At 36.4% G+C, this 25,755-nt stretch overlaps 1 protein-coding gene across 1 annotated transcript in view; it reads left to right on the plus strand.

Annotated features, from left to right (window-relative positions):
- The window catches only part of PPP1R21 (protein phosphatase 1 regulatory subunit 21), a 59,008-nt gene extending 34,016 nt beyond the window's left edge, over window positions 1-24,992 (plus strand). Inside the window, exons 14-22 of the mRNA XM_090281266.1 lie at window positions 5,140-5,267; window positions 8,260-8,412; window positions 10,790-10,882; window positions 13,497-13,739; window positions 16,925-16,957; window positions 18,121-18,237; window positions 20,329-20,427; window positions 21,959-22,087; window positions 24,292-24,992. Of these exons, the coding sequence (XP_090137392.1) occupies window positions 5,140-5,267; window positions 8,260-8,412; window positions 10,790-10,882; window positions 13,497-13,739; window positions 16,925-16,957; window positions 18,121-18,237; window positions 20,329-20,427; window positions 21,959-22,087; window positions 24,292-24,321 (1,025 nt within the window). The 3' untranslated portion in view covers window positions 24,322-24,992. The remainder of the gene's footprint in view (window positions 1-5,139; window positions 5,268-8,259; window positions 8,413-10,789; window positions 10,883-13,496; window positions 13,740-16,924; window positions 16,958-18,120; window positions 18,238-20,328; window positions 20,428-21,958; window positions 22,088-24,291) is intronic.
- Window positions 24,993-25,755: the final 763 nt, after the last annotated feature.

Consider the following 25,755-nt stretch of genomic DNA (forward strand, 5'->3'; position numbering starts at 1 on the left):
TGGTCCCCTTTCTTGTGCAGCTTTGGTTTGGGGAGCTCAGACTCAGCTATAGTCCTGTGTTTGAGAATTTTACTTAAGCCAGAATTAAGCCACCGAAACTACAAGTGGCTCTGTGACTAGAGATTTTTTTTGGTTTTGTTTTCTAAATTTTCCTATGCTAATATCATGATTTCTTCCCGCTAGTAATTTCCTCTGGCACTCCTGTAAATGAGGGACTAGAGCAGTGGAAGGTAGCTATCCAATGACAGGGGTCTTAAAGCTTTATTTACATTTTAAAATCTTGATTTTATTTCTATTTTAATTGATCTATAATATACAAGGTTTTCTGAAGGTGCTTTTGTTCATACATTATATAAAATTGAGAAGATGCCAAGGGGTCCAAATCCAGGATTGTTACTATTATTATTTGGCATGAGCTGATAGAAATTATGGGAGGATCAGAGGCTCCCTAAAACCCACTTGTTTCTGTCCTTGAAAATGAACACAATATAAAGAGAATATTGGGAAACATGAAGGATGGTTGGCAAGATTATGGAGTCCTGGTGTCAGGTTTACAGTTCAGATCTTTTTACCTCACTTTGAAGACTGTTGTATATCTCTCGTGAAAACTTGTGGTGAGCATTAATGGGCATCAAGAGAAGAAGCTTTATGTTTAAGAGAACTCTTGTTTTTCAGACCTCTTCCCTTTGTGCTTTGCCCTGAGTAATTGCTTGATCCAAGTTGGAAGGAAAGAAGGAAGGAAGGCAGGCAGGCAGGCAGGCTGGCTAGTCTCAGTGTAAAAAGAGAGAGAAAGAGACTTATTAAAAGATGTATCCTATGTGGATTTAAAATAGGAGTGAATTAACCTTTTAACAAGGGTGATTCTGAGAATTGTTGATTGTTAGTCTTAGTTCTAAAGCAGGTAGTCTCATAAGAAACATAAAAGAAAAATAAATCTCTGGTCTAAGTCACATGATTTTTCTTTTAGAGTTAAAATTTAATGTCAAAGAATACCCTAAATATTTAAAATATTTGGACTGAATAAAGAGTAAACACTTAGATTGGGAAAATTATTGTCAAAGTATAGTAACATTGATCAGTAGAAGTCATATAAGTGTTCTTAGTATTGTATGTCTTTCATAAGTATCTCAATCACCTACCAATCAACCAGGATTGCGTACTGGCCAAATTGTATTATAGCATTGTATATTTCATGTAAAATATTAAACGAAACTTTCTGTGGTGTATAGGAAGAAAATGTCTATGTTAAAGTTTAGCAAGTTCAGTATACAAAACCTGTTTGGCGTTCCAGTAGAATTTTCATTCACTTGAATGTCTTTTGAATATACAGAGAATAATTTAAAAAAAAAAGAATAGGTTAAACTTAATAGTAATGTATCATTTAGTTGGTTCCTTTGTTGTGACAACTATACCATAGTAATGTAAGATGTTAACAGTAGGGAAAACTGGCTGTAACTTTTCTATAAATCTAAAACTATTAAATTAGGGAGATTCTCCAAGATGGCAGCCTAGGTAAACATGCCTTGCTTCCTTGCACAACCACATCAGAATTACAACTAAACTATAGAACAGCCATCAGTCAGAATCATCAGAAATTGAGCTGCATGGAACCCCAACAAGTACAGAAATAAAGAAGAAACCACATCCATTCAGACTGGTAGGAGGGGCAGAGACATGGAGATGTTGAATGGGCTGGTCCCACACCCATGTGTGGTGGATAAAAATCGGGAGGGATATCTTGGGAGCAAGGAGTCCCAGCCAACACCAGCCCCCCTTCCCAGGGTTTCAGTACCAGGAAGTTAAATCTTATAACTCTGGCTGTAAAAAACAGCGAGGATTGAGTTAGTGGAAGAAACTGCTGGATTTCCAAGCAGTTTCTCTTAAAGGGCTCACTCACGGACTTATTCAGACTCACTCCCTCTGAGCTCCAGCACTGGGGCAGCAGCTTGAAAGGCACCAGTGACATACAGGGAGGAATTGAAGTGTCTGACATCAGGGCGAGAGTTGGGGGGCAGTTTTCTCCCAGGCAGAACTTCTGGCAGAGTCCATTGTTCTTTTTCTGAGCTCTTCCCCAACAAAGTGGTGGGCATCATACCTGAGGCTCCATCTACCTGGCTCACAATGTTTGCTCGACTGTGGTGATCCCCTGAGGCTCTGCCAACCCAGCTAACTGGCCTACTTAAGCCTTTAACAGTCGCTTTTGCATACAAATAGCTTGTTTTGGCTCATGCTTCAGATCTTCCTAAGTCTTCTCAAACAAGCAACAGCTGGCTTCAGCAGGTCCCCATACCTCTTACTAAGTGGCCCCAGGCCTGGCATTAGCAGCAGCTGTCCTTGGGTCACAGCCTGGCAGTGGGTAGGCACATCCAAATCTAGTACAAGTAGCAGAACACAGGCAGTGGTTGACCTTGGCATATACCTCCCCGGAAACCCTGAAGCCTGCACACCCAGTGGACAGCTACAGACCACGTCGGAGCATCACCACCCAAAGACCTCCTATAAGCAACACACTAAAGGGATGGACTCAGTGGGCACTAGAGCCCTGCTGAAGTAAGTCCTCTGCTATGGAATGGGCCCTGATCCTCCATGGAGGGTGGAGGTTGGTGGTCAGTGGTACAGCCAGTTCTTGCAGTTGACTGGCCTGAGTAAATCCCTCCCATTGACCTGCCAACAGCAATCAAGGATCAACTACAAGAGGAGGGTATACTCAGCCTGCACGAAGGGTGCACCTCAAGTATCCAGCAAGGGTGATATGGGAGGTTGTGCACTGGACCCTACAGGGCACCTACTACCACTACACACTAGAGTCAGAGCAGCTCTACCTAATACAGAGAAAGAAATACAGGGAGGCTGCCAAACTGAGGAGACAAAGAAACATTGCCAATTGAAAGAACAGATCAAAACTCCAGAAAAGGAACAAAACAAAATTGAGATAAGCGATCTATCAAATGCAGAGTTCAAAACACTTGTTTATAAGGATGCTCAAGAAACTTAGTGAGGACTCAACAACATAAAAAAGATCCAGACAGAAACAAAGGATACACTGATAGAAAAGAAGAACAATTTACAGGGAAAACAGTGGAGTGGATAAAACTGAGAATCAAATAAATGGGAACATAAGGAAGCAAAACACAGGCAGAATAAGAAGAAAAAAGAATAAAACAACAACAACAAAAAAAACTAGGATAGTGTAAGGACCCTCTGGGACAACTTCAAGCATTCCAACATTCACATCATCGGGGTGCTGAAAGGAGAAGAGAAAGAGCAAGAAATTGGAAACCTATTTGACAAAATAATGAAAGAAAACTTCCCTAATTTGGTGAAGGAAATAGACATACAAGTCCAGGAAGGACAGAGAGTCCCAGAGAAGATGGATGCAAAGAGGTCCACACCAAGACACATCATAATTAAAATTCCAAAGGTTAAAGATAAAAAGAGAATCTTAAAAGCAGTTACCTACAGGGAAGTTCCCATAAGACTGTCAGCTGATTTCTCAAAAGAAACTTTGTAGGGTAGAAGGGATTGGCAAGAAATATTCAAAGTGATAAAAAGCAAGGACCTACAACCAAAATAACTCAGCAAAACTGTGATTTAAAATTGAAATTCAGATAAAGAGCCTCCCAGACAAGAAAAAACTAAAGGAGTTCATCATCACCAAACCATTATTAAATGAAATGTTAAAGGGATGTATTTAAACAAAGAAGATCAAAACTAGAAACAATAAAATGGCAATAAATACATATTTATCAGCAATTGAATCATTAAGAAAAAAAGCTGAGTAAGCAAGTAGAACAGAAATAGAAGCATGGGTACAGAGAGTGTTTTGATGGTTGCCAGAGAGGAGGGGTGTCTGGGGCATGGATGAAAAGGTAAAGGGATTACGAAGTACCAATTGGTAGTTACAGGATAGTCATGGGGATGTAAAGTACAGTATAGGAAAGGGATCAGCCAAAGAACCTGTACACATGACCCAAGGACATGAACAATGGTGTGGGGATTGGCAGAGGGAGTATGGTGTGCTATATGGAGAGGGCAAAGAAGGAAAATTTGGGACAATTGTAATAGCAAAATCTCTAAAATATAATTTAAAAAATAAGTAAAACTATTAAAAGTCTATGTATATGTATATATAAAATACATAAATAAAACAACACCCTAGTTTTAAATTTTTAGCAAAAATAATCTTATTAATAAAAGTTACAGTAATTTTGTACTAAAATATATAAGTTTAAACCTCAAATACCATTTTTTTCCTAAATAGTCTTATGTCCTTTTAAGGATCTACTGTCTAAAATCAACTAAATTTCTTCATTCTCAATAAATTAAATTCTCTGCATACACACCTGCTATGTGCTGTATAATGGAAATATTCTAAAAAAATTCAAAGGAGGCTGTATGGTAAACATTTTATTATTTAAAAATATAATTAACCTTCCTTGTAAGTCAGTGTCTTATTAATTCTCCTATTATCCCTTACTTCCTAGACAAAATTATTTTATTTCTCCGAGGCCCAGAAAACCCCAAGCTTAGCTGTTTGGCCAGTTTCACCTACTGTAGTTTGACTTAACATGTTTATATCTAAGCCTCTCTTCTGTGCTCTTCTGACAGACCATGGTTATAATATTCTTGGACTGGAGGCAAAACCTGTGAAGCCAGACATGAGTATTCAATCCTTATTTGGCTGTGTAGACATTTCTCATTGTTAGAGTGTGTACTAGCAAATTAGCTAAGGTCCAGTAAGGATTGTGGGACATTTTGCCTCTGTTGGGTGTTCTGTTCCAGCCTCATGGTTCCTTATATAAGTACAATATAAAGTCTTGTTTTCCTACTGGACTATCAAATCAGGGTTTTTAACTGGTAAACACTGGTCAGGGTTATCTACCCAATACTAGATTAAGAGCTGACATTCAAATGAAGAACCTATAAGCTGGTGGCTGTAATGGAGACACCAGGATGGTGTTAAGAGACCCTCACCTCTCTCTGTTTTTTGTGATCTAATTGATATTCAGCACAATCTTGATATTTAGGACTATTTTTTGAGTAAATTTGTACTAATAGATATGAGAAGTTAACAGGCTGGTTATCTGTATGCCACTTGTGTATAGATAGTAAAGAGTTTTCATTCAATTGCTTTTACAGATATTTCCAAACATTATAGTCAAAAAGCTACAATAGAGCAAGAACTTCCAATAGCAACACAGAAGCTCATAACAACGAATGACTGTATCCTGTCATCAGTTGTAGCATTAACAAATGGAGCAGGAAAGGTAATTTTTCTCTGGTTTATATAGACATTAAATTCAATTTTTAAATATTTTTTTTTTTTTTTTTTCTCGAGTGATATAGGAAAATTGATCTGTAAAAGGATTTTGGAATATCAGGCTTTTTGTAAAATGTCCCTCTTTTCTTTCTCCCTGCCCAATATTTAAACAATATGGTAGTTGCTGTTAAGCATTTGTGATGAGTAAGGGGATCACTCAACTCTTATATTTTAATGAGTTATTTGATGATTTGAAGATTCTAGATGGTCTCAATATACAACCTTGGGTATATCAAAGGTTTGCTACTTAGAAATTGGCATACATAAAAAGAAAACAATCTTCTGTTAATATTTTGGTTTTTCCCTCCAAGTCTTTTTGTTTATGTTTTGGTAATGTTTATGGTAATGCTACCTGTGTGGTTTTATACCTTAACAAGTACTTTTAAAGTGCCTTCAACATATGTCTTTTCATTGAACTCTTAATGTTGGATAATCATCATTTGGATCATTAAGTACTTAATTATTATTATAAAATGACAGAAGTCCAGTTTCTTTAAAACTTTTTTTACCTTGGATATCTAGTTTCAGCAGAAGTCACATTCTAAGAATGCATGTTCATTTGGCTATCATCAACGCTTTTAGAGATTAAGATTTCTGTGAGAGTTACCTATATGTATAAAGCTGAAAGGGCTGTATTCAGGACTGTCTTAGCCCATTTATTTCAACAGACCCAACATAATTTTTCAAGGAAATGCTAATTTCTTTCCATGTTTATATAACATTATTTTTCTGACAGGTTGACCATAATAGAAACAAAATTTTTCCAGTGGTTTAAGTTCATCAGAAATCATACATTATGTCAAATATTCAGTGTCATCTTTCCCAAACTCAGACTAGACTAGTCTTTGTGACAGTTTGCTATAGTTTGGGGCCATAATTAAAAGGTGTTTCTGTTAGGTTCTGTCAGTTCACAGATCTGTGCCTACAGGATTCCTTGGCCAGAAGACCATACCCACTGCTTCCTCTTTAATGTTTTTATCTATAGGCATGCTGGAAGCTTTCTGAGGATAATTCTAACTTTGATTCAATTAAGACAAATTCCAGAAAAAGAGAGTGTTTGGACAAATTCCAGAAAACGAGAATGTTTACATGTTACTGGAGTATGCATTTGCCACTTTTTATGAGAACTCTGGAATATTAAATACCTGTATAGTCATAGTTTATTTTAGATTAGCTTTGTCTGAAACCTTAAAATGTTGTTTCAAGGAAAGGCATTTGGTCTTCAGTTTGAATTTTTTATAAATGGTTTTTAACTAAAATAAGTGTCTGAACTAATGTTTGTGGTAGCTTAATACTTAGCTAATGTGATTTGATTAAACTAAATTTTATTGTTTGTAATTAAAAAACACCAGTAGGAAAGTATAACATGCATGTGAAAGAACATTTGCAAAATGTAGACATATTCAAAAGAGGAAAGAAAGAAATAAACCTCACTGTATACTGACATGACCTAAATGCAAACACTGAGTATATGATTGTCCCATGTCATTTATAAGGAATATATAGCTCAAGAATTCTAGATCCTCATTTTATTTAATACTACCTAACAGAATTTCATTTGGCAAAGTAAAGTATTAATGAAAAATATAAGCTTTCAGACCACTAGTAATTAATAGCCTACTTTTTGAGCAATTTTTGTCAATGTAGGATACTCTCTTTCGTAAGTCACTTTTTCTTACTTATCAAAATAGAATACTCTTTAAGGTACCTAAGAATTTACTTTTTGGGGGTAAGTACTTTCTTAGACATTTTTATTTATACCACCATTTCATATATCATTGTAGATTCTATATCATGGCTCAGCAAAGTTACAGTTATGGATCTTTGTGGCTGCTTATGGAGATTTAATAAAGGTTAAATCAAAAAATGACAAGGGGCTACTTAATTTTCAGTCTTTTCTATTACTGGGTTGGCCAAAAAGTCCATTATGTTGTTTCTGTAAAATAAAAGACATTTTTCATTTTCACCAATAACTTTATTGATTGGGATACTTTGAGTATGTCGGCTATCTCCCGCTATGGGCTTCTAGTGGGTAGAGGCCAGGGGTGCTGCTAAACATCTTCCAATGCAGAAGACAGCCCCACAGCAAAGAATTATTTGGCCAAAATCTCAATAGTACAAGAAACTTCGCAAACCACTTTTGACATGTTCAGTCAGTCACAGCACCTTCTCCATACACTGCACAAATTTTTGTTTGCGTTTCAGTTAACATTCTTACCTTTCTTGAAATAATAAAGCATAATATGCTGAAAGTGTTGCTTATTTTCTTCCAACTTCAATATTAGAATGGCTGCACAAAAATTCACCGATTTTGATAATTTTTTTTAAGTGCACGCTGATATGACAGTTGGTCAAAATACAATCTAACAAAATTGTTTTGAATGAAGTTAAGGACAACTAAGCACTACTAGAGCCATCTTATGGAAAAAACATAATGGAGTTTTGACCAATCCAATATATTTGTGACATACAGATTCATATTTACAAATTAAATGTGAGTAGAGATTGCATATTCAAGATGCCTGTGTTATGTCTTATGTTGGAATTTGAAACATTTAAAGTTAAAATTCAAATGGACTATATAACCCAAATATGTGTATTTTGAGAGTAATGGCAGAATTAAGAGGTCAAGAGCTTGTGAACATCATCTAGGAATATTCTGAATAAATCAGAATCAGTTTTGGTTTTCAGGAAGAATAAAAATTACCTAGACTAAGACCTGTCAGACGTATAGTCTCAATATTTATGCTGGTATTGTCTTTTTATTATAAATCATTGCTTAGGCATTGTCAAATAAGTAAATGTAGGCTTTTGGGCAGGTGCTGAAATTTCATATCCATTCTCTCTGTCTCTTTAACTTTGCTTTAAAAGCTATTAGATACATATTTTAGATATATTATTGGAAAACAAAGTCTGTCTTCTTGTCACACTTCATTTAGATTGCATCTTTCTTCAGCAACAATGTGGATTACTTCATTGCTTCACTGAGCTATGGGCCTAAGGCCGCAGGTGGATTCATTAGTCCTCTGTCAGCCGAATGCATGCTACAGTACAAGAAAAAAGCTGCTGCGTATATGACGGCTTTGAGAAAGGTTTGTGAGCTTCTGTTAACATTTGAATCAGAGGAAAAGCCAGGAATAATTCAGAAAATGGCAAGAGTGTTTTCACAATTCATATTATTTAGGTTTTACCCAATTTTGAGGTTGGTGGGTATTGGGATTCTTTGGGGAGGAGGAGGTAATGGAGATCCAAACCTTACCTAATACATGATATATGCATAGGCCGTGTTGGACTCATGTCCCTAGTGCCTGGTAACCTGTTTAGGGTGAGACAGCCAGGCAGCCAATAAGTGTCAAACTTAAGAAAATCTTTAACTTTAGAAACATAAAAATAATTGGAATACATTTATAATTTTTATCTGAATATAGTAAGAATACACAATCATTGTAAAAAGAAACCAGAAGATACAGCAGCAGAACATGAAGAAGACAATTATGGTTACCCTGAAACACCCAAAGCTAGCTATTCTTAACTTTGTTATAATATATCTATATTCAAAAAAATTTTAATGTGTGTATGCATACACACAGACACATGTGCTATAAAAAGCATTGTATTTGGGTACATACACTGTTTTAGAATCTGTTTTTTCCTTATAAAACAGTGTAGACATCTTTATATATAAAAAATGTATACCTCTAAGTATACATTGTTTAATGCCTTTATAGTATATCATTCTATAAATGTGTAATAAATAATTTAGTTAACTAATCTCTCTAGTGGATTTTTAGGTTGTTTCTTATTTTCCACTGTTATGTGCAATACTACAGTGGGTGTTCTTGCACATACAACTCTGCATTTGTTTTTAACTTTTTCTTTCTATTTTTAACTTTTACTTATACATAATGCATAAATACATTCTTATGTTACATTAGAACATTACAGGTAAATTATAATCTCCAATACTAGTTATGCGCCAGAGGTAATTATATAATTACCAGTTTGGTGTGTAACTTTCCAGACTCTTTTGGAGCATTTATATGCATCTGTATAAACCTATAGACAATACACAGTATATAGAATTTCCTTTTTTTAAACCTAAATGCATATTTCATTGTGCAACTTGCTTTTTTCATTTAAAATGTTTTAGAGATCTATTTTGTTACACACGGTGGCTACTATATTCCTTTTAAGTATGGACTAGAATTCTATAATATGGATGTGCCATGGTTCATTTAGGTATTCCCTTATTGGTAGTCATTTAGATTGATTCCAGTTTTTTACTGTTGTGATAATAATGCAATGGATAGTTTTACAGCTGCCTTCTTGGGCATGTGTGTGGAATACCGAGAAGCAGAATATTCTGGATCGTGTGGTTTGCACATTTTAAGTTTTAATATTTATTGCCAAATTGCCCTCACAAGTGGCTATACTGTTTTACACTTCTAGCAATGTATAAGGCTACCTATATTTGTCTAATTGTTTTAAGTATATCTTTAAGATTAATCCCTAAAAAAAGAGATTGCTGGTTCAAAGTTTATGAATATTTCATATTTTGACACACTTTAAGAAGGTTACCTTTACATCAATAGAAGTATAAATTTAACACATAAATAACAGATTCTTCTGTTATTTTAATTTGCATTCTTTGCTTATTATTGAAGTGGAACATCTTTTTATGAACTTATTTTGAATATTCTATCAATTCCCTGTTCAAATCATTTATCTATTTTTAAATAAATGTTCCTAAGTAGGGTTAAAAGCACTCTATATTAAGGATTTAAAACGTTTATTTGCATTGTAAATATTTTCTCCTCAGTTTGTTGTAGGAATTTTTCAAAATAGAAGTTTTAATTTTTATATCATCAAACCAGACGTTTTCTTAATGGTGGTGATTCACAGCTCGGGGAACCTTAGAAAGTTGAGGCATTTCCTAAAATTATAGAGATGGTCACATATTTTTTTTTCCAATATTTTTGGGGCCTACATTTTTATCTTGAGATTTTTAATCCATCTTGTCAAAATAAAGAAATTATTTTGACAATTATTTTGCCAAGAGGTGTAAAAATAGGGATCTAAATACTTATTTTTCTAAATTATTAGCTGGTTGTTCTTGTACCTTTTATTCAGGCTACATTTTGACTTAAAGATGCAGCATTTGTCACATACTATATTTTTGTATGTGCTTTTGTCTGTTTCAAGATTTTCTATCCTGTTCCTTTATCTCTCTATTTTGGTGTAAGTCAATATTGTTTTAATTAGTGTAGCTTGTAACTTGGATGACAAGTTCACCTTTATTATTTTTCTTTTTTTATGAAGTTTATTTTTAAATGTATTAAAGGAAATAGTCTATTTTGGCATACATCTGAATTTATTATCAAACCCCATTTAGCATTCTAATTTGTATATATAGGATCAGGTAGATGATATGATTTTTTTTCTTTACTTTTTTTGATGCTTTCCCCATAGCCCCTCTTGGAGTCTGTGCCTTATGAAGAAGCACTGGCGAACCGCCGGATCCTTCTCAGCTCTACTGAAAGCCGAGAAGGCCTTGCACAACAGGTATAGCACCTGGAAAATCGTGGCACTTTTTAAAGAGCATAAATGTTAAACCTCCTGGAAAAGGTTTTTAACATACTTGGGTGATTTATAAGGTTATATAAGTAAACATGTAAAGTTAATTGTTTAACACATGCTGAAAAGCCCCATACGCATAATTCACTGAAAGACTGTTTCTTTGTACTCTAAATTTAAAGTCCTCTTGATTCAATTGGTGTTATAATTGTCAGTAAAGTAATATCAACACACTTTGGCCATGATGATTAATTCTTTATTTAGGCACTAGATTTTAGTGTCTGAAATAACAAGGCCAAGGGGGGAGGGGCTAGAGACTCAGTGAGTTATTTCTTAAATGAGCAGGAATGAAAAAATTTTAATATTCAATCAGTTGCTTGAGTTTGGAGGCAGTAGGTCAGAGGTACTATGTTTATACAAGTTGTTACAAACTGATACCAGTTTAGCTTTTGTTAGAGATGTGTTCACTTTAACAGTGGTTTGCTTTTAGTTTTGGAAATGCTTATTTTAAAGACAACACAAATAAATTAATCTGAGACAATATTTTGTCTATGCTGACCTTATTTTCATTGGACACATATGACTTGTCTTTTTGTTTTTAGTATGCTGTGATGATGGAACTAAAAATTTCATCCACAGAATAATTTCTGAAAAACAGAATTACTGAGACAAACAATAAAATGTGGAATACCTAAAAAAATGACTTTGGATTTTCTTCTTATATTATGCGAAGAAGTAAGGCTCAAAGAAATGAAGTACCTTTTACCCAAAATAGCTAGTAAGTGACAGAGCGGTCTGACTTCAAAGCTATTGCTTTTCCCACTCTGCCATTGACCAGCTGCAGGCTAGTCTGATAAATACTCTGGGCCTCACTTCTTGCCTCTCTAAAGTGAGGATAATATCTTCCTTTCAAGGTCCGGTAAGGATTAATTGAGCCAATAAGAGGCAGTGTGTTATAGTGAAAAGACTCAGACTTGTGAGCTAGACAGATGGAGTCCCAAATCCTGGCTCTGCCATTTGTTAGCTTAGCAGGTGGTTTAGCTCTTGGGAGCTTTAGTTCTCTTTGAGAAATGAGAACTGTAGGACTCTCAGGAGGCCTCAGTGGGATAACCGGAGGAAAGCACCAGGAATAGTGCCTGGTCTTTGGTGTTTGTTCAACCGTGGTAGTTGGTAAAGCATTTGGAATTCACTATAGGATTTTATTTTATGTAATTTTCAAGCTTTTATTTGTCCCAAGAATTAGCTTCTTAAACTTTTTATTGAAGTGTAATGTACTTAAAGAAAATATACAAATCATTAATATATATCCCAATGAATATAACCAGCACCTAGGTAAGATTTAAAAAAAAAAATTATTTATTTATGTAAGGTATACCTTTAAAAAAATAACTAGGGCTCCAGAGACCTTCCTCATGCCCTTCTCCAGTCCTCTCTTCTAGAGAAAATCATTAATCTTGCATTCTAACACCATAGATTAGGTTTGTTGCCTGACACTGAACTTTTTAGTAAATGAGATTATGTAGTGTATACTCTTTCAGGTCTGGCTTTTTTCATTCAACATTATATTTGTAATATTCATCTGTGTTATATATAGTTGTAATCTGTTCATTTTCATTGCTGTGAATATTTATTGTGTGAATATACATAATTATTCTTACTGCTTATGAGTATTTGGGTAGTTCTAAGTGTTTGGCTTTCGTACATGCCTTTTGGTAAACATGCATGTATTTTCCATTGAGTATATACCTGGAAGGAGAATTATTGGGTCAGAGGATATGATATGTTCAGTTTTAAAAGATCCTGCCCATTTTTCAGTGTTTGTCCCAAATTCTACTCTCAGCACTATAGTATGATTATTTAAGTTACTCCACAAACATACCCACGTTTGTATTTTCTATCAATTAGAATTTACATTCAGTATTATTTTGTATTAGTTTCAGATGTACAGTATAGTGGTTAGATAATCATATACTTTATAAAGTGGTCCCCCAATATCTGAAGTACCTACCTGGACCATACATAGTGATTACAATATTATTGACTATATTTCTTATGCTGTAATTTACTTCTCTGTGACTGTTCTGTAACTTCTAATTTGTATTTCTTAATCCCTTTATCTTTTTTTACTTTAAATTTTAGTCATTTGGGTGATTTTGAATTGCTTTTCCTTGGTAAATAGTGGCATTGAGTACCTTCCTTTTTATGTTTATAACGCCTTTTTCAAGTGTCTAGTCAAGTCTTTCTTTTTTCCTATGTCTCTGTTGAGTTGTCTATCTTTTTCTTATAGATTTGTAGAATGCTTTAATGTGTTCTGGATATTAGTCCTCTATTGGAATATATGTTTCTTTTTCCACTTTTTGGCTTCCTTTTTACTCTTTTAATGATACCTTTTGATGAATAGAGATTTTATTTTACTATACCTCAATTTCTTAATTTATGGATGTGCATTTTGCATCCTGTTGAATAAATTGTTCCCTATTCCATGGTCAAGATTTTGTTTTTGCCTCTGTGAGGTAGTTTTGCTTTATATTTTATAAAGTATTATTTTGGCCACTAAGTTTTATCTTCATCCTCTAAGATGCAGAACTCTGTTGCTTTCAAGGTTCAGCAGAGTTTGGAGAAGATTTCTAAACTGGAGCAGGAAAAAGAACATTGGATGTTGGAAGCACAGTTAGCCAAAATCAAGCTGGAGAAGGAAAACCAGCGAGTTGCAGATAAGGTGAAGAGTACAAGCAGCGGGCAGGTGGTTGGGCTGGCCCAGGAAAACTCCTCCGCGGTGAATGCTTCAGGCCAGGAAGAAGCCTCAGCTAAGGCTGTGCTGGAGCCAGTTCACAGCACCAGTCTGGTAAGTGCCATCCCTTTTTATGTTAATTGGTAAGGATCTAACCTAATGTTAGTTACGTTAACTAACTATATAAACATATCAGTTTATAATAGGAATGATCCATGTGATTTAGAAAAAGCAGGCTGGTAAGCAGATGCCTCCTTCGAAAAGCATCTCCATTAAATTCCCTTTGATTTTATATGAAACTCCCATGGTGAGGGCTGTGTTCCTGGAAAAGATCTAGCAAGTCAACTTTAAGATAATTCTGTTTTCCATAGAAACACTTATAAAATGGAATTATATTTCTTACCAAAGGCTAAATGCCTAGGTCTTTATAGAAATAACCACAAATACAATTTTTAACCAATTATGTGGCATATTTCTGGACACTTTATGACATATACTTAATACAGAGACCCATTGGGTTAGTTATATTTTATAAGGCAGTAGACTGGCAGGTTATCTTGCAACTTTATATTTAATAGCAGTGATTTAAAAAGTGAAGAAACATCTCTTGGGATTATAGAATTCAGAGTTACTTTGAAAGAAGTTTTCTGATTATAATATTCTGCCCAATGTAAAAACAAATTAGAAAATCTAGGAAAAGAGAAATCAGGAAGGGGGAAAGAAAAACCCTTCATAATCAGAAAGCTCATTAGGTGTATTTTAACAAGCATTTCTCAAGGAACTTGAGGAGAGCCACAGTGCTCCTTGAAGTCCTTGTCCTAAGGTGTGTGACTTTATCCCATCCATAGCTCACTGATGCTATTGAAGAACAAGTCACGGTCCTTCTCACATTTACCTTGCATCTGATTCAGAGCAGACCTAATAGTGAAATATGCAAACCAACTTATTTTCAGGATGTATACCGACCTCACTGCACCTTAACAATGTTAGAAACTTGAATTATTGTTAATTTTCCTAGGTGTGATCATGGTATTATGATTATTAGGAGAATATCTTAATGCCAAAGTACAGTCATACCTCGGTACTTGTAGGCTTCAGAACTGATCAAGCCCTGTACTTGTCGCATTATGATGAGAAAAAAATGTTTCAGCACTTGGTTCTAGCTCGGGACTTGCGGCTCTTGTTAGAACTTGTATGAGTCATGCGCTGCCCTGCGACAGAAAATGCTTCATCACTCATTGCTTCCTCGGTACCGGTCTGTTTCAGCATTTGTCATGAGTTCTGGAATGAATTAATGACAAGTACCGAGGAACCACTGTACTTAGGGTAAGGTATCATAATGTCTGTAATTTACTTCGAGATTGTCCAGAATAAATATATGCATAAAAATAAATAAAACAAATGTAGCAAAATGTTCATTGAGTATAGATGGTGGCTATACAGATGTTTTTTATACTTTTCCCTCCAACTTTCTGTATATTTGAAATTTTTTATTATAAAATTTAAGAGAGAGAAAGAGAATTAAAAGTTTTAGAAAAGCAAAAAACAACCAAACTTCTCAGCATTTGGAATTGAATGAACGCCATGCTCACAGAATAATCTCATAGGGAGCCCTGTGCACAGGGTTGTGGGATCACAGAGGAGGTCTCTGGAGGCTCAGGGTGGACCTCACGGAGAGGTAACATGAGTGTGCTTCACAAGTGAGCAGGAGTCCAAGGCAGGAGAAGAGTACCTGAAGCCTGGAAGGGGCCCAGCACAGAACTCTCGTGCCCTCTGCCGATGGCCGATTCCTGCCAAAAATGACCTGGAGATAATCGAGATAAAAAGGGATGGTGTTTTCTGTCTTCCTTGTATTTCTTTCTTTTTATCCCCTCTCATTTAAGGCACAGTTGAGATTTGCCACATTTATCACATTTTCCATGAACCCCAGTTTTGGGCATGGTCTTTGATGGTCAGGATTAGAGACCAAAGATATGGTTAGCCACCTTTCATTTTTCATAGGATTGAATCTATTCCTTTCCCTTAGTTGCTCAATGGAATAAGAGCTTGGATATACATGTGTACAGAGGAGCTACATGCTGTCCCACATTCTCAAGCCGTAACTTGGGAGTGAGGGGGTGAGGGTGGGGAGGCAGATGGATACCAAAGTAGTCATATTTGAATATATAAAAGTAAACGGTCACTGTAAACAGTTTTTAACTGAAAAGGAAAGACTAATTGCTACCCCTGCTTCAGTGAGTAGAAAATTATGGCCCTCCTTTTTTTAAAAAGAAGTCTTATAAAAGACCCTTTATAGCTAGGTGGGTATAACATTCATTAGTACATGTTCAGTTGATCTGCTGCTCACTATTCAGAGTAATACTCTTGATGATATTATTTACAGTCTGTGAAAACTTTATTGGGTGTCATCTGTGATGAACAGAATCCATTGAAACTGAGTTCCCAATAGCTTTTTTAGGTTATTGTACCCAAGCACATGAACAATAACCTGAATCTAGTAATCATAACTATCTATTTTTGAAATCTTACTTGATAAAACGAAGTGTTAGAACCTGGCAGCACTTTAATGTGTCTAAAATTAATTTTCATTAATTTAAATCTGAAATAAATACTTAATGATGTCATAATAACATTGTATCAAAAATGTGTTTCTGCCCTGGCTGGTGTGGCTCAGTGGATTGAGCACTGGCCTGTGAACTAAAAGGTCTCCAGTTCAGTTCCCAGCCAGGTCCCTTGTTGGGGGCATATGTGAACAGCCTACAATGTTTCTCTCTCACATCAATGTTTCTCTCCCTCTCTTTTTCCCTCCCTCCTCCCTCTTTGAAAAATAAATAAATTTAAAAAATGTATTTCTTCTGTCTCCTTTGGAATTTTCAGCCAGTGGGTTTTTTTTTGTTGTTTGTTTGTTTGTTTGTTTTTTTTCCTTCTTGGAATGTTCTGTTATGATGGTCACCATCTTGGCTGCTGCTTTGGAAATAGGCACAGAAATGACAAGGCAAATCCAAAGCTGTTCTTCTCTCTTCCCAGTTTGTTGGTTTCAGTGATGAAAACAACTAACAGCATTTTGATAGAGGAAATAGTGATGATCGTTACCCATTACTGCCTCATGGGAGAAATAGCAAGTGCGGTTACCTATCTGCAAGCACTGCTTCCTTGTAGTAAGAAACAATCCCAGGGTGATCTAGTATTCCAGTCCCAGTGCTCTTTAAAAGTATGAACTGAGGAAGTATTATGTGCTTACACATTGTGTTTGAAATGTCAACAATCTATTCTAAAGAATTTTTTTCCTTGTGTTCCAGATTGGGATTTTAACCAGGATATCTGACAGTGAGGTAATGTGTGCTTTGCATCATGTTGTTTGTCAGTAAATATCTGGCCGCATGTTTATTGACAAAGTCTTATAAAAGTCTGCTTTGTCTAAGAGTGTGTTTTGCCCATTCTAGCAAATGTGGAGCCAGTGTTTCCCCCTCCATCAGCGGATCCATGTTGCTTTTCTCTCTGGTTCTATTTTAACTGTCACAGCAAATTACAGCCTGTTTTGTAAATGCTGCGTTGAATGACTTGACTTGGCAGTTTGACAAGGTGTGGCTTGAGTGTGGCCGTCAGCTTGCTGGCATGCTGGGTGAGGCTGAATGCCGTTAGCCCAGTGGGCAGGCTGGGAGCGCAGGGGTTTTCAGGGTCTTATGAACAGTGTGCCTGCCAGTTGTTCCCAGCCCTTGAGTGAGTGAACTCAGGCAGATTTGGCTTGTCACACAGGGTTGCACATTTGAGTTTTGAAATGTTATAAGATATAACTTTATAAATAACCATTAAAATAACACTGAAGTCCTTTAGTTTACCACTCAGTATGGTGAGCTGGCAAATATAGTTCAAAGTGGTCGATAAATTCTTTGATTTCCTCATTGGTCTTATACTTTAGGTAATCTTGAACTTCTGCATATGTTTTTTAAACTAAATTCAATAGTGTGTCATTGTTAGAGTAACTAGAAGAAATGCTAGTCTGGGACAAGGGTCATTACTATACATTAAAGCAATAGTTTAATTGGTTCATATTTTTAAGAGCATTAAGATAATGGAGGAAAAAAGAACGTTCAAATTTTAGGGGTTTCAATACATATTCGCTCTTTCTTGCCCTCTTGCAATTAGAGAAGGACATAGGAGTAAGGTAGAAATTTTGAAAGTCAGGTTTGTGGCTACTAAAAGCTGATGGAGGGATGTGGCCCCAGGACTGCTCAGTACTTCAATTCTGCTGTTTCTTGAAGCCACAGGTTCATTCTCACATAGGCAGATGTCGAAAAAGAAATTAGAATATTCCTTCGCCTGCCCTGTCAGAAGTTTCTTGGAGGGGTTAGGAAAATGACGATTCCCCATCAAATTGCAAATGAATGTGTAAAAAATATTGCCTCTTTTTTTCCCAAAGTGATGTTAATTTTTTTTTCTAGATCTGCTTCATCTCACTGACGTTCATTTATTTAGCTATGTGTGCTCTGTTTAGGTTCCAGATATGGAATCTCGTGAAGACTTAATTAAAAATCACTATATGGCAAGGATAGTGGAACTGACGTCTCAACTGCAGCTGGCTGACAGTAAGTCAGTGCATTTTTATGCTGAGGTGAGTGGAGAGTTAATTAGATTTGGTGTTTTTTTCCTAACCCCTTCAGGAATTAGGTCACTGTCCTGGTCTCCTGCTGTTCACTAGATGAGAGAAGTCAGTGCCTATATACCAACCAAAAATTTTCATTTCAATAAATATAGCATTGATTTGTCATTTCTAAGTTACTGAAAAAATAGTTGATATTTATAGGTAGCTTTTCCTATGGTCATCTGTGTTTTGGAACATTATTATTACAGATTATTTATAGAGAGTTATAGGCAGGTAACATTCATAGGCCAAGGAATTTTCATATAGAGAAATTTTAAAAATATGCATTTTTCCTTTTTAAAAATACTGTTCAGTTTCTAAATGACGCTTTGTTGAAATTAGTTGCTGTAAGTGATAAAAATCTAACCTTTTTTCAACCATTAAAAGATAAAAAATCTTACTTTTTGTTACATTTTCTTCTTTTCTCACTAAATAATTTTCTTGAAAGAACAGGAAAAACACTGCAAGATAATCAGTGAAATTACATACAATTCATTGATTAGAAGGGAAGAAAATGAAGAAAGAGAGCACAGTATCAAAGAGTAAGAAACAAATAAGATAGAATATATAAGAACCCCTGTAGGTGTCTGATTTGAAACTTTACATTAAAAAGGTCAGCTGTAGATGTGAGACAGAATTATAATGCTGTAATTGTTAAATAACTTTTTTTTTTTTTAAAGACAAACATCCTTTATTGGGATCTGTCTGTGATTTTGTCCAGTAACTTCAGAGATGGAGAATAGGCAGCCAGTTGCTGGAAGTGGAGAGGAGCTTTGCTTTTTTGTCTCCCTGCTAAAGTAAATGGTGTGCCTAGTTCAGTGTTGTTCATAAGCAACCATTACATACCTGTTTGATGAGTGGATCAATAGTGACAGCTTGCAGGGCTCTAGAAAGTGGGGAGGACACCTGACTGGATGACTTACAACTGCTGGAGTCCTTAGCATCTGAGCCACGCGGGGCAGCACAAAATCATGTCCTTATTTGGATCTCTAACTGCCTTCTGAGTTAGTGTTTCAGACTTGATTGTTATCTTCACGAGGACATGTGCCTTGTAATTCCCTCTCTCTCTTTCAGGTTTAGTGCTGAGCACATAGATGTTTGGTTAATAGGGGGCGGTTGATTTGGTTGGCTGAGGTTTCCTGAAATGAGTGGGGATTTTTGTGGCTGTTTTGTGTCCAAAAGACTTGCTTATCTTAGTAAATGTCTGCAGCACAATTGTGGTACAAGAATTATTAAATTGTTCTTGTTTTTCCTCATCTGTAAACAGGAAGTGGTAACTCCCCTCCCTCCCCCCACCTTGCGTATGACTTTACTGGAATGATTAGTTTGAGCATCTGATGTTGAGCATTCAAAAGTGTCTTAACAGATTCTCCTTGTTGGTCTCTTGGCCTCATCAGAAAGTTTAGTGATCCTTTCAATGGTAAACCCTCTTTGAACAAGAGTGTGAGATAGAGTTTTTTCTCTTTTCTTCTGTCTCCAGACAGCCTGGGTTTGGTAAAACCCCCAGAGAAAGCAGCTGGGATATTTACAGTCCTCCCCTCACTTTTATTTTTCCATGTAGCTAGAGCATAATCTGTAGAGTAGGGCTGTAAAGCTTTTATTGTTCCTGTAATGTGGTCTTTAATAAAGGACTTAAAACACAAGAAAAGTATCTTAGGATCCATATTGCCTGGTCAGACACCACTGACAATGTTTTAAATAACAGCTTCCCTTTTTGTCCAGTGTAAATATAAATGAATCCTGGGTAAATGTGAACATTTTTAATGTTTTTTGTAACCACTGGCCATTGGAGTAGAGCTAGGAAAAAGGAAACATTGATGATCTTGGGTTAGTAGACATTTTGTTTCCTTATTAAAATAAAGAGAGTGGGACATCATCTTCCTTATGTGTACTGTAGTATCTGGTACAGGCCTGTAGGTATTCTGCTATTTGTGAAGGAAGGGAGGGAAGGAGGAAGGGAAGGGTTTGGTTTGGGGGATTGTTTTCCAATAATCTTCCCTGAAGTAAATGTGCTTTTGGGAAATGCTCCGTGTGATAATGGAGTGCTTTCTGATTTAACAGTGCCGAGCACTCTCTAAAAGGCTGGCCTTGGCTGAAAAGTCCAAAGAGGCGCTGGCAGAAGAAATGAAAGTAGCCAGTCAGAACATCAGCAGACTTCAGGTGAGTTCATGTGTTACCTAAGCAATTTTCATATGTTTTCTTCTTCATTCAAAGTTCTTGGGCAGCATTTTCCCTCTGAAGTAGTGGCACTTGACGGTAGACTTGCTTGATGCAGGGTTGCTACAAACCTTCTGTGTATAAAAATACACAGTATCTGTAAAGCACAATAAAATGAGGGATACCTCTAAAAAATAAAAAATGAAGTCTATTTTGTCTTGAGAAAAATAAATAAAATAAAGTAGTGGCATTTGATGTCTAGACACACATCTTTCCAATCACTGTATTTCTAACTCATTTTAAAGTAACATCTCACTCATGTAAGACAAAAGTGCTTGTATTGTTTGTTTCTCTGACTTGATTTTAATTTTAAATAGTTTTGTAGTCAGTATTTCCTCTTTGTAAGTAAAATTACTTTTATTTTTATAAATGAAAAGTAATTCATTATACAAACAACACTTTTAGCAGAATGCTAGCAGTCATTAGTCACTTTAAATGAATTATGAAATGTAAGGCAGTAGTTAAAGCAAATAGTTACATCTCTAAACCCTTCATGCAACTTCTTTGCATTTCTCAACTTCCCAAAATTTCCAACACTATTTCAGAGAAAATGATAAATATTTAACTCACAAACTGTCACCTTTGCTGAGTCAGCATTTATCTGCTTATATCAAAGTTGCCAATTATGGGTTAAAATACCAATAATTACTGCATTTTACAGAAGCACTGAGCTTCTCTAAATTTTTGTATTTATATATGGTAGTATGATCCACAACAATGTCAATGTGAAAGCATTTTTTAAAATACTTTTTCACCCATAGTCCTTTCTTTCCCTCCTCCCTGTTAATCTCTGTCCCTTACTTTTACTCTATTACTTCTCTTTACTGGTTCATAAAACTGAGCTAACCTGAAAGGTAGGGCTGAAAAATATTTCCCCTTACTCACTGCTTTGTCTTAAAGCCTTATCCAGAAAGTTCTTTTTAAATATAAACATGATGCAGGCAAAGAAAAAACACATTAGGAAAAACACATTAGCACAGCAACACCCACTTCCTCCTGATTTCAGATCAGTGTATTAGATTAGCTGGGAGGACAGGATTAGTTTAAGGGGCTGAAGAGGGCCTAGAGATGGGAAGAGAGAGGAAGGTGCTTCTTCCAAGGACGATCCTGCCTGAAGGGCAGTGGGCCATCCAGGTGTGGCATGGTACCAGAGGTGTACTTCCCCACCTCACCGAAGGCATGGGAAAACCTGAGGGAATTTAGAAAGATCAAGTAGCCCTTGTTTTTTTGTGATAATTTTATACCTGGCATAGAAGGAAATGCTTATATTTTTGCAAAGGCATTCAGAAGTTGTTTGAAGGCTGAGAAAAACTTTTTCCTCATGTCTTTTAACTTTGTTCTCTTGTTAGCCTTTTGTTAATTGATCATATAGGTCCTATTTAGATAAGTTGCTTTTCCAATTTTAATAAATTAAAGCTTTAAAGTGGTATAACTGGTGGGATTTTGACTTTTTCTTTTTTCCTTTGCCATTTAGGATGAACTGACAACTACCAAGAGAAGTTATGAAGATCAGTTAAGTATGATGAGTGACCACCTGTGCAGCATGAATGAGACACTGTCTAAACAGAGAGAAGAGATTGACACACTAAAGATGTCCAGTAAGGTAAGGAGAGGAGGGGGTAGTCTCTCTACAGTATAATTTTTAATGTATTATATTTCATTGCTGTGCATTTCAGGAGTAAAAGGTTAAGAGATTTAAGTGTTTATAACTAGTTCCATATATATAATTTGTCCTCTTATCCAAAAGTAAAATTAGGTTTCTTTGGCTGAGTTTTAAATTGAGAGAAGGTCAGACCTCTAAGGCCCTAATACTGTGTCCTTTGTTTTTTGGCATTCCTGCTACTGTTGTGTAAGTTTGGGGGTGGGGGTGGGGGACTCTTAGGAGGTTTATAATGGGGTTTGCTCTTTTTTATATGAATCTAAAATGGTGCTGTTGAAGAGTAACCCTCTTTAGCAGATTTATTCTCATATATAACCATATTACCTAACAATGTCTTGTCCTTTTCATTCCAAAATATTCCTTTGATTCCATTTCACATAAAGCCTCCAGGCTGGGATCAGTAGATATTGGCATTACTTTTATGTGGAAATGCATATCCACATGTCATGAAAAGTACGCTTCAGGAGGCCAGGACTTGGTTTCACGCATCATCTCAGATGCGTAGCACATTTTGGTAACTTAGACAATGAATGATGTACCACCACCAGCTTGAATTTACTGTCTCCAGCCTGTGTTCTTGAAATTCACTGCTGCCTCTTACTGATTTAGCAGGCATTTATTGAGTTCCTGCTATGTGCTGGCACTGGGGAGGACATAGAGATAAACAAACCATAGCTTTATTTAGCATCTGCTAGTGGTAGTGGAGGGCAGCATTCTGCTTAATTGGCATCTCCTTGGAAAATATATCATGTTAATGTACTGGAATCTGCATTATATAGTTTTGTTTCTCAGGGTAGTTTCATGATATTGATTGGCCTCTGGCTACTTTGAGAGTGTCTGGGATGCTTTTCTGGGACATCTTGTGATGATTGTAACCAGCCAATGTGGTTTTGATTATGGTTCTCCAGTTACTTGTGCCTCAGGAAACTTGAGCTTGGAAGTAGGGGCTGGGGGTTGGTTCTCTTGAAGAATGCCTCCTTTAACCCTTTTGGCCTCTTCATAGTCTAGCAGGGCAATAGCTAACTCATGTACAAAGTAAACACATTTGTATGAGCAGTATGAGAAAGCCTCTTTTAGCACCTAACATATGAAAGAAAGTAGCAGGAAAACTTCAGACTCCAGAGCTGCAGAATGCCTTTGGTCCTGAATGGAAAAGGGTTAGTGCCGAGTACAGCAGACCTCATTGCAACTACTTTAGAAATTAGAGAATTTTCAAGCCCTCTCAGAACTTTATAATCTAGTCCTTAAAATACCTGTCATTAATAAAATACTGAGTTAGAGATCCTTCTTCACTTTGTACCATATATTGTTAACCTTTCTTTGATTATGCTATGATCCCTATTGCGTTTTTTCCTCCCCTGTCCATTAGTAATTCGGATAGCCAAAGCATTATCTTATGGCTGAGTTGACATCATCTCCACTAGATACCAAGTAAACATCCTGAGTTTGCTTGCTATTATCTTGCTCTTAATGTTTGTATTCTACAAGCTTTTCCCACTTACATGAGAAGAATGTATTTGTATCTAATAGTTAAGTATAGGAATCTAATCAGAATGTTTTTTAAAAAGTGAACTTCTCCAGAAAGAAGAAAAGTTAAACTGGAAAGTCCAAATGTCTGTATGTGAGGGAACTGGGAATAAGTTAAGACATCTTCTCCCCCAGCTTGTTTTAAACCAGTTTCTGAGCTTCCTTTTGACAATAATCATTGCCATTTGGGTGTCAGTTGGCACTTATGTAAAATTAGTATCTATTAAGATCTTTAAAAGGTATCTATTTAAATAGTAAAGAAACATATTTAGGCTAAATTTTTTTGGTTAGGTTTCATGAAATCATAAATTCCATTGTCTTTGGAACAAAAGGAATATTTGAGGTTTGATAAATCCAAGATAGCTTTATTTTCTTTATTGCCTGTCCTCAGCCCCCAGGGGTATAAGGGCCCATGAACTTAGAGATTGGGAGAGTTAAAAGTAACTAACTGCTTTGTGATTATTGAATAAAAATTAGCAATGCAAGGTTATCAGCTTTTCTCCTCTTGGAAGATAAAGTCCAAAGTGGGAATATGGCTTCCAGACAGCTCAGTCTATAAACTATGTGAAATATTTTGCTTTAAGTTTGTGTTCTTATTGTTGATATTTTTCTTTGCACAGGGAAATTCTAAAAAGAACAAGAGTCGATAGTTTACACATAGCTGGTTGGTGACTTCTTTCCAGAGCTGCTACTGCTGCAGGGAGCTGCAGGGCCGAGACTCCGCGACCAGTGCTGGCCGCCTTCAGGAAGCTGGAGTGTTGTTGGACCTAGTAAACGAGTCAGTGTTGTAAATGGCCTTGAAACATTTAAAATATATTTGTAACCAATAAGGCAAATACAAAATTTGATGTTGGCAGTGAAATGGAAAACTATACACATACCATGGATATTGTAGGTTTCCTTATGCTGTTTTTACTGTGCACTTTTTAAAATTAGGTTTTAATTTCAGTATGTAAGAACAAAAATATTTTGTATATTTTCAGACTCAATTATATGGTCATTGATTTGGTATCTATCGAATAGTAATATGTTTCTGGAAAAAATGCTTACATTGTCAAACTCGTTACTTCTTGCTATAATTGAAAGCAGTTTCCAGATTCTTTTTGCAGACTTTTTTCCTTTTCTCTCTCTCTCTTCTCCTCCCTCTCCCCCCCTCTGCCCCCATGTCTGTATGTCTGTCTCTGTCTCTCGGAGGGAGTAGGCCTTGCAAACTTCAGATCTTGTGGGTTTATTGTCATTGCCTTCAGCTCTTCAGGACCCTCTCTGTGTTGGAATAATAGCTTAAGAAAATTGATGTCAATAAATTTGTATTTATATCAAACCTTCAGTCTCTCTATGAAAATTTGATAAAGGAAACTGAAACCTATTAGAGTCGTCGTCGGCAGCCGTCCGTCTCGAGAGACGATGGTGTAGCTTCTTAAGAGTCTATCTGCACCGCCGAGAATGGCTGTGCAGTCCAACTCGGGAGTGACACGGTATCTGTCTCCTCCCGTGTTGAATCGACATCTTGCGATGACGCTGGAGTGTCCTCTCCAGTGAAGCTGAAGCTACAGAGCCTGGGCAGGGTGATATGGAGGGTCTGCTGTTGCCCATGCAGCAGACCCCCCCTCTCTTCGCAGCTGAAAGGTCCAAGGGAAAGACGGAGTCAATACAGCTTGGCTTCAGGTGCGCCGCAGGAGTTGCCGGTGTTGACTACAACGTCAAACCGCCTTAGGGACTCCGGCTCCGGATTTTCTGTCGGGGTTTACTCCCTTAGCCTTTCCCCTGAAGAGGTATGCCGCAAGGCAGCGGAGGTTTTTTGGAGTCTGAGTTTTCCTTCTCTGATGTGCCCTGACTGGAAGATCGAACCAGCGACACTTAGCTCGCAGGCCGACGCTCAATCCACTGAGCCGAACCAGCCAGGGTTAAAAAACCTATTAGAGTAGGCTTTACAAAATGTATTAAATCCCAATTGACATAGATATAATCTTTCTAATCCCCCAAAGTGGAATAAATGTATGGTTTATCCTTTGGTAAAGCTTTGAGTTTTGCCTTGAGAGGTACTTCAAGCTAGGACCCTGAGCCCTTTCAGGCTCCACTTGGTT

Source organism: Furipterus horrens, unplaced genomic scaffold, assembly GCF_987537825.1.
Source record: "Furipterus horrens unplaced genomic scaffold, mFurHor1.1.pri manual_scaffold_6, whole genome shotgun sequence".
Taxonomy (NCBI): Eukaryota; Metazoa; Chordata; class Mammalia; order Chiroptera; family Furipteridae; genus Furipterus; species Furipterus horrens.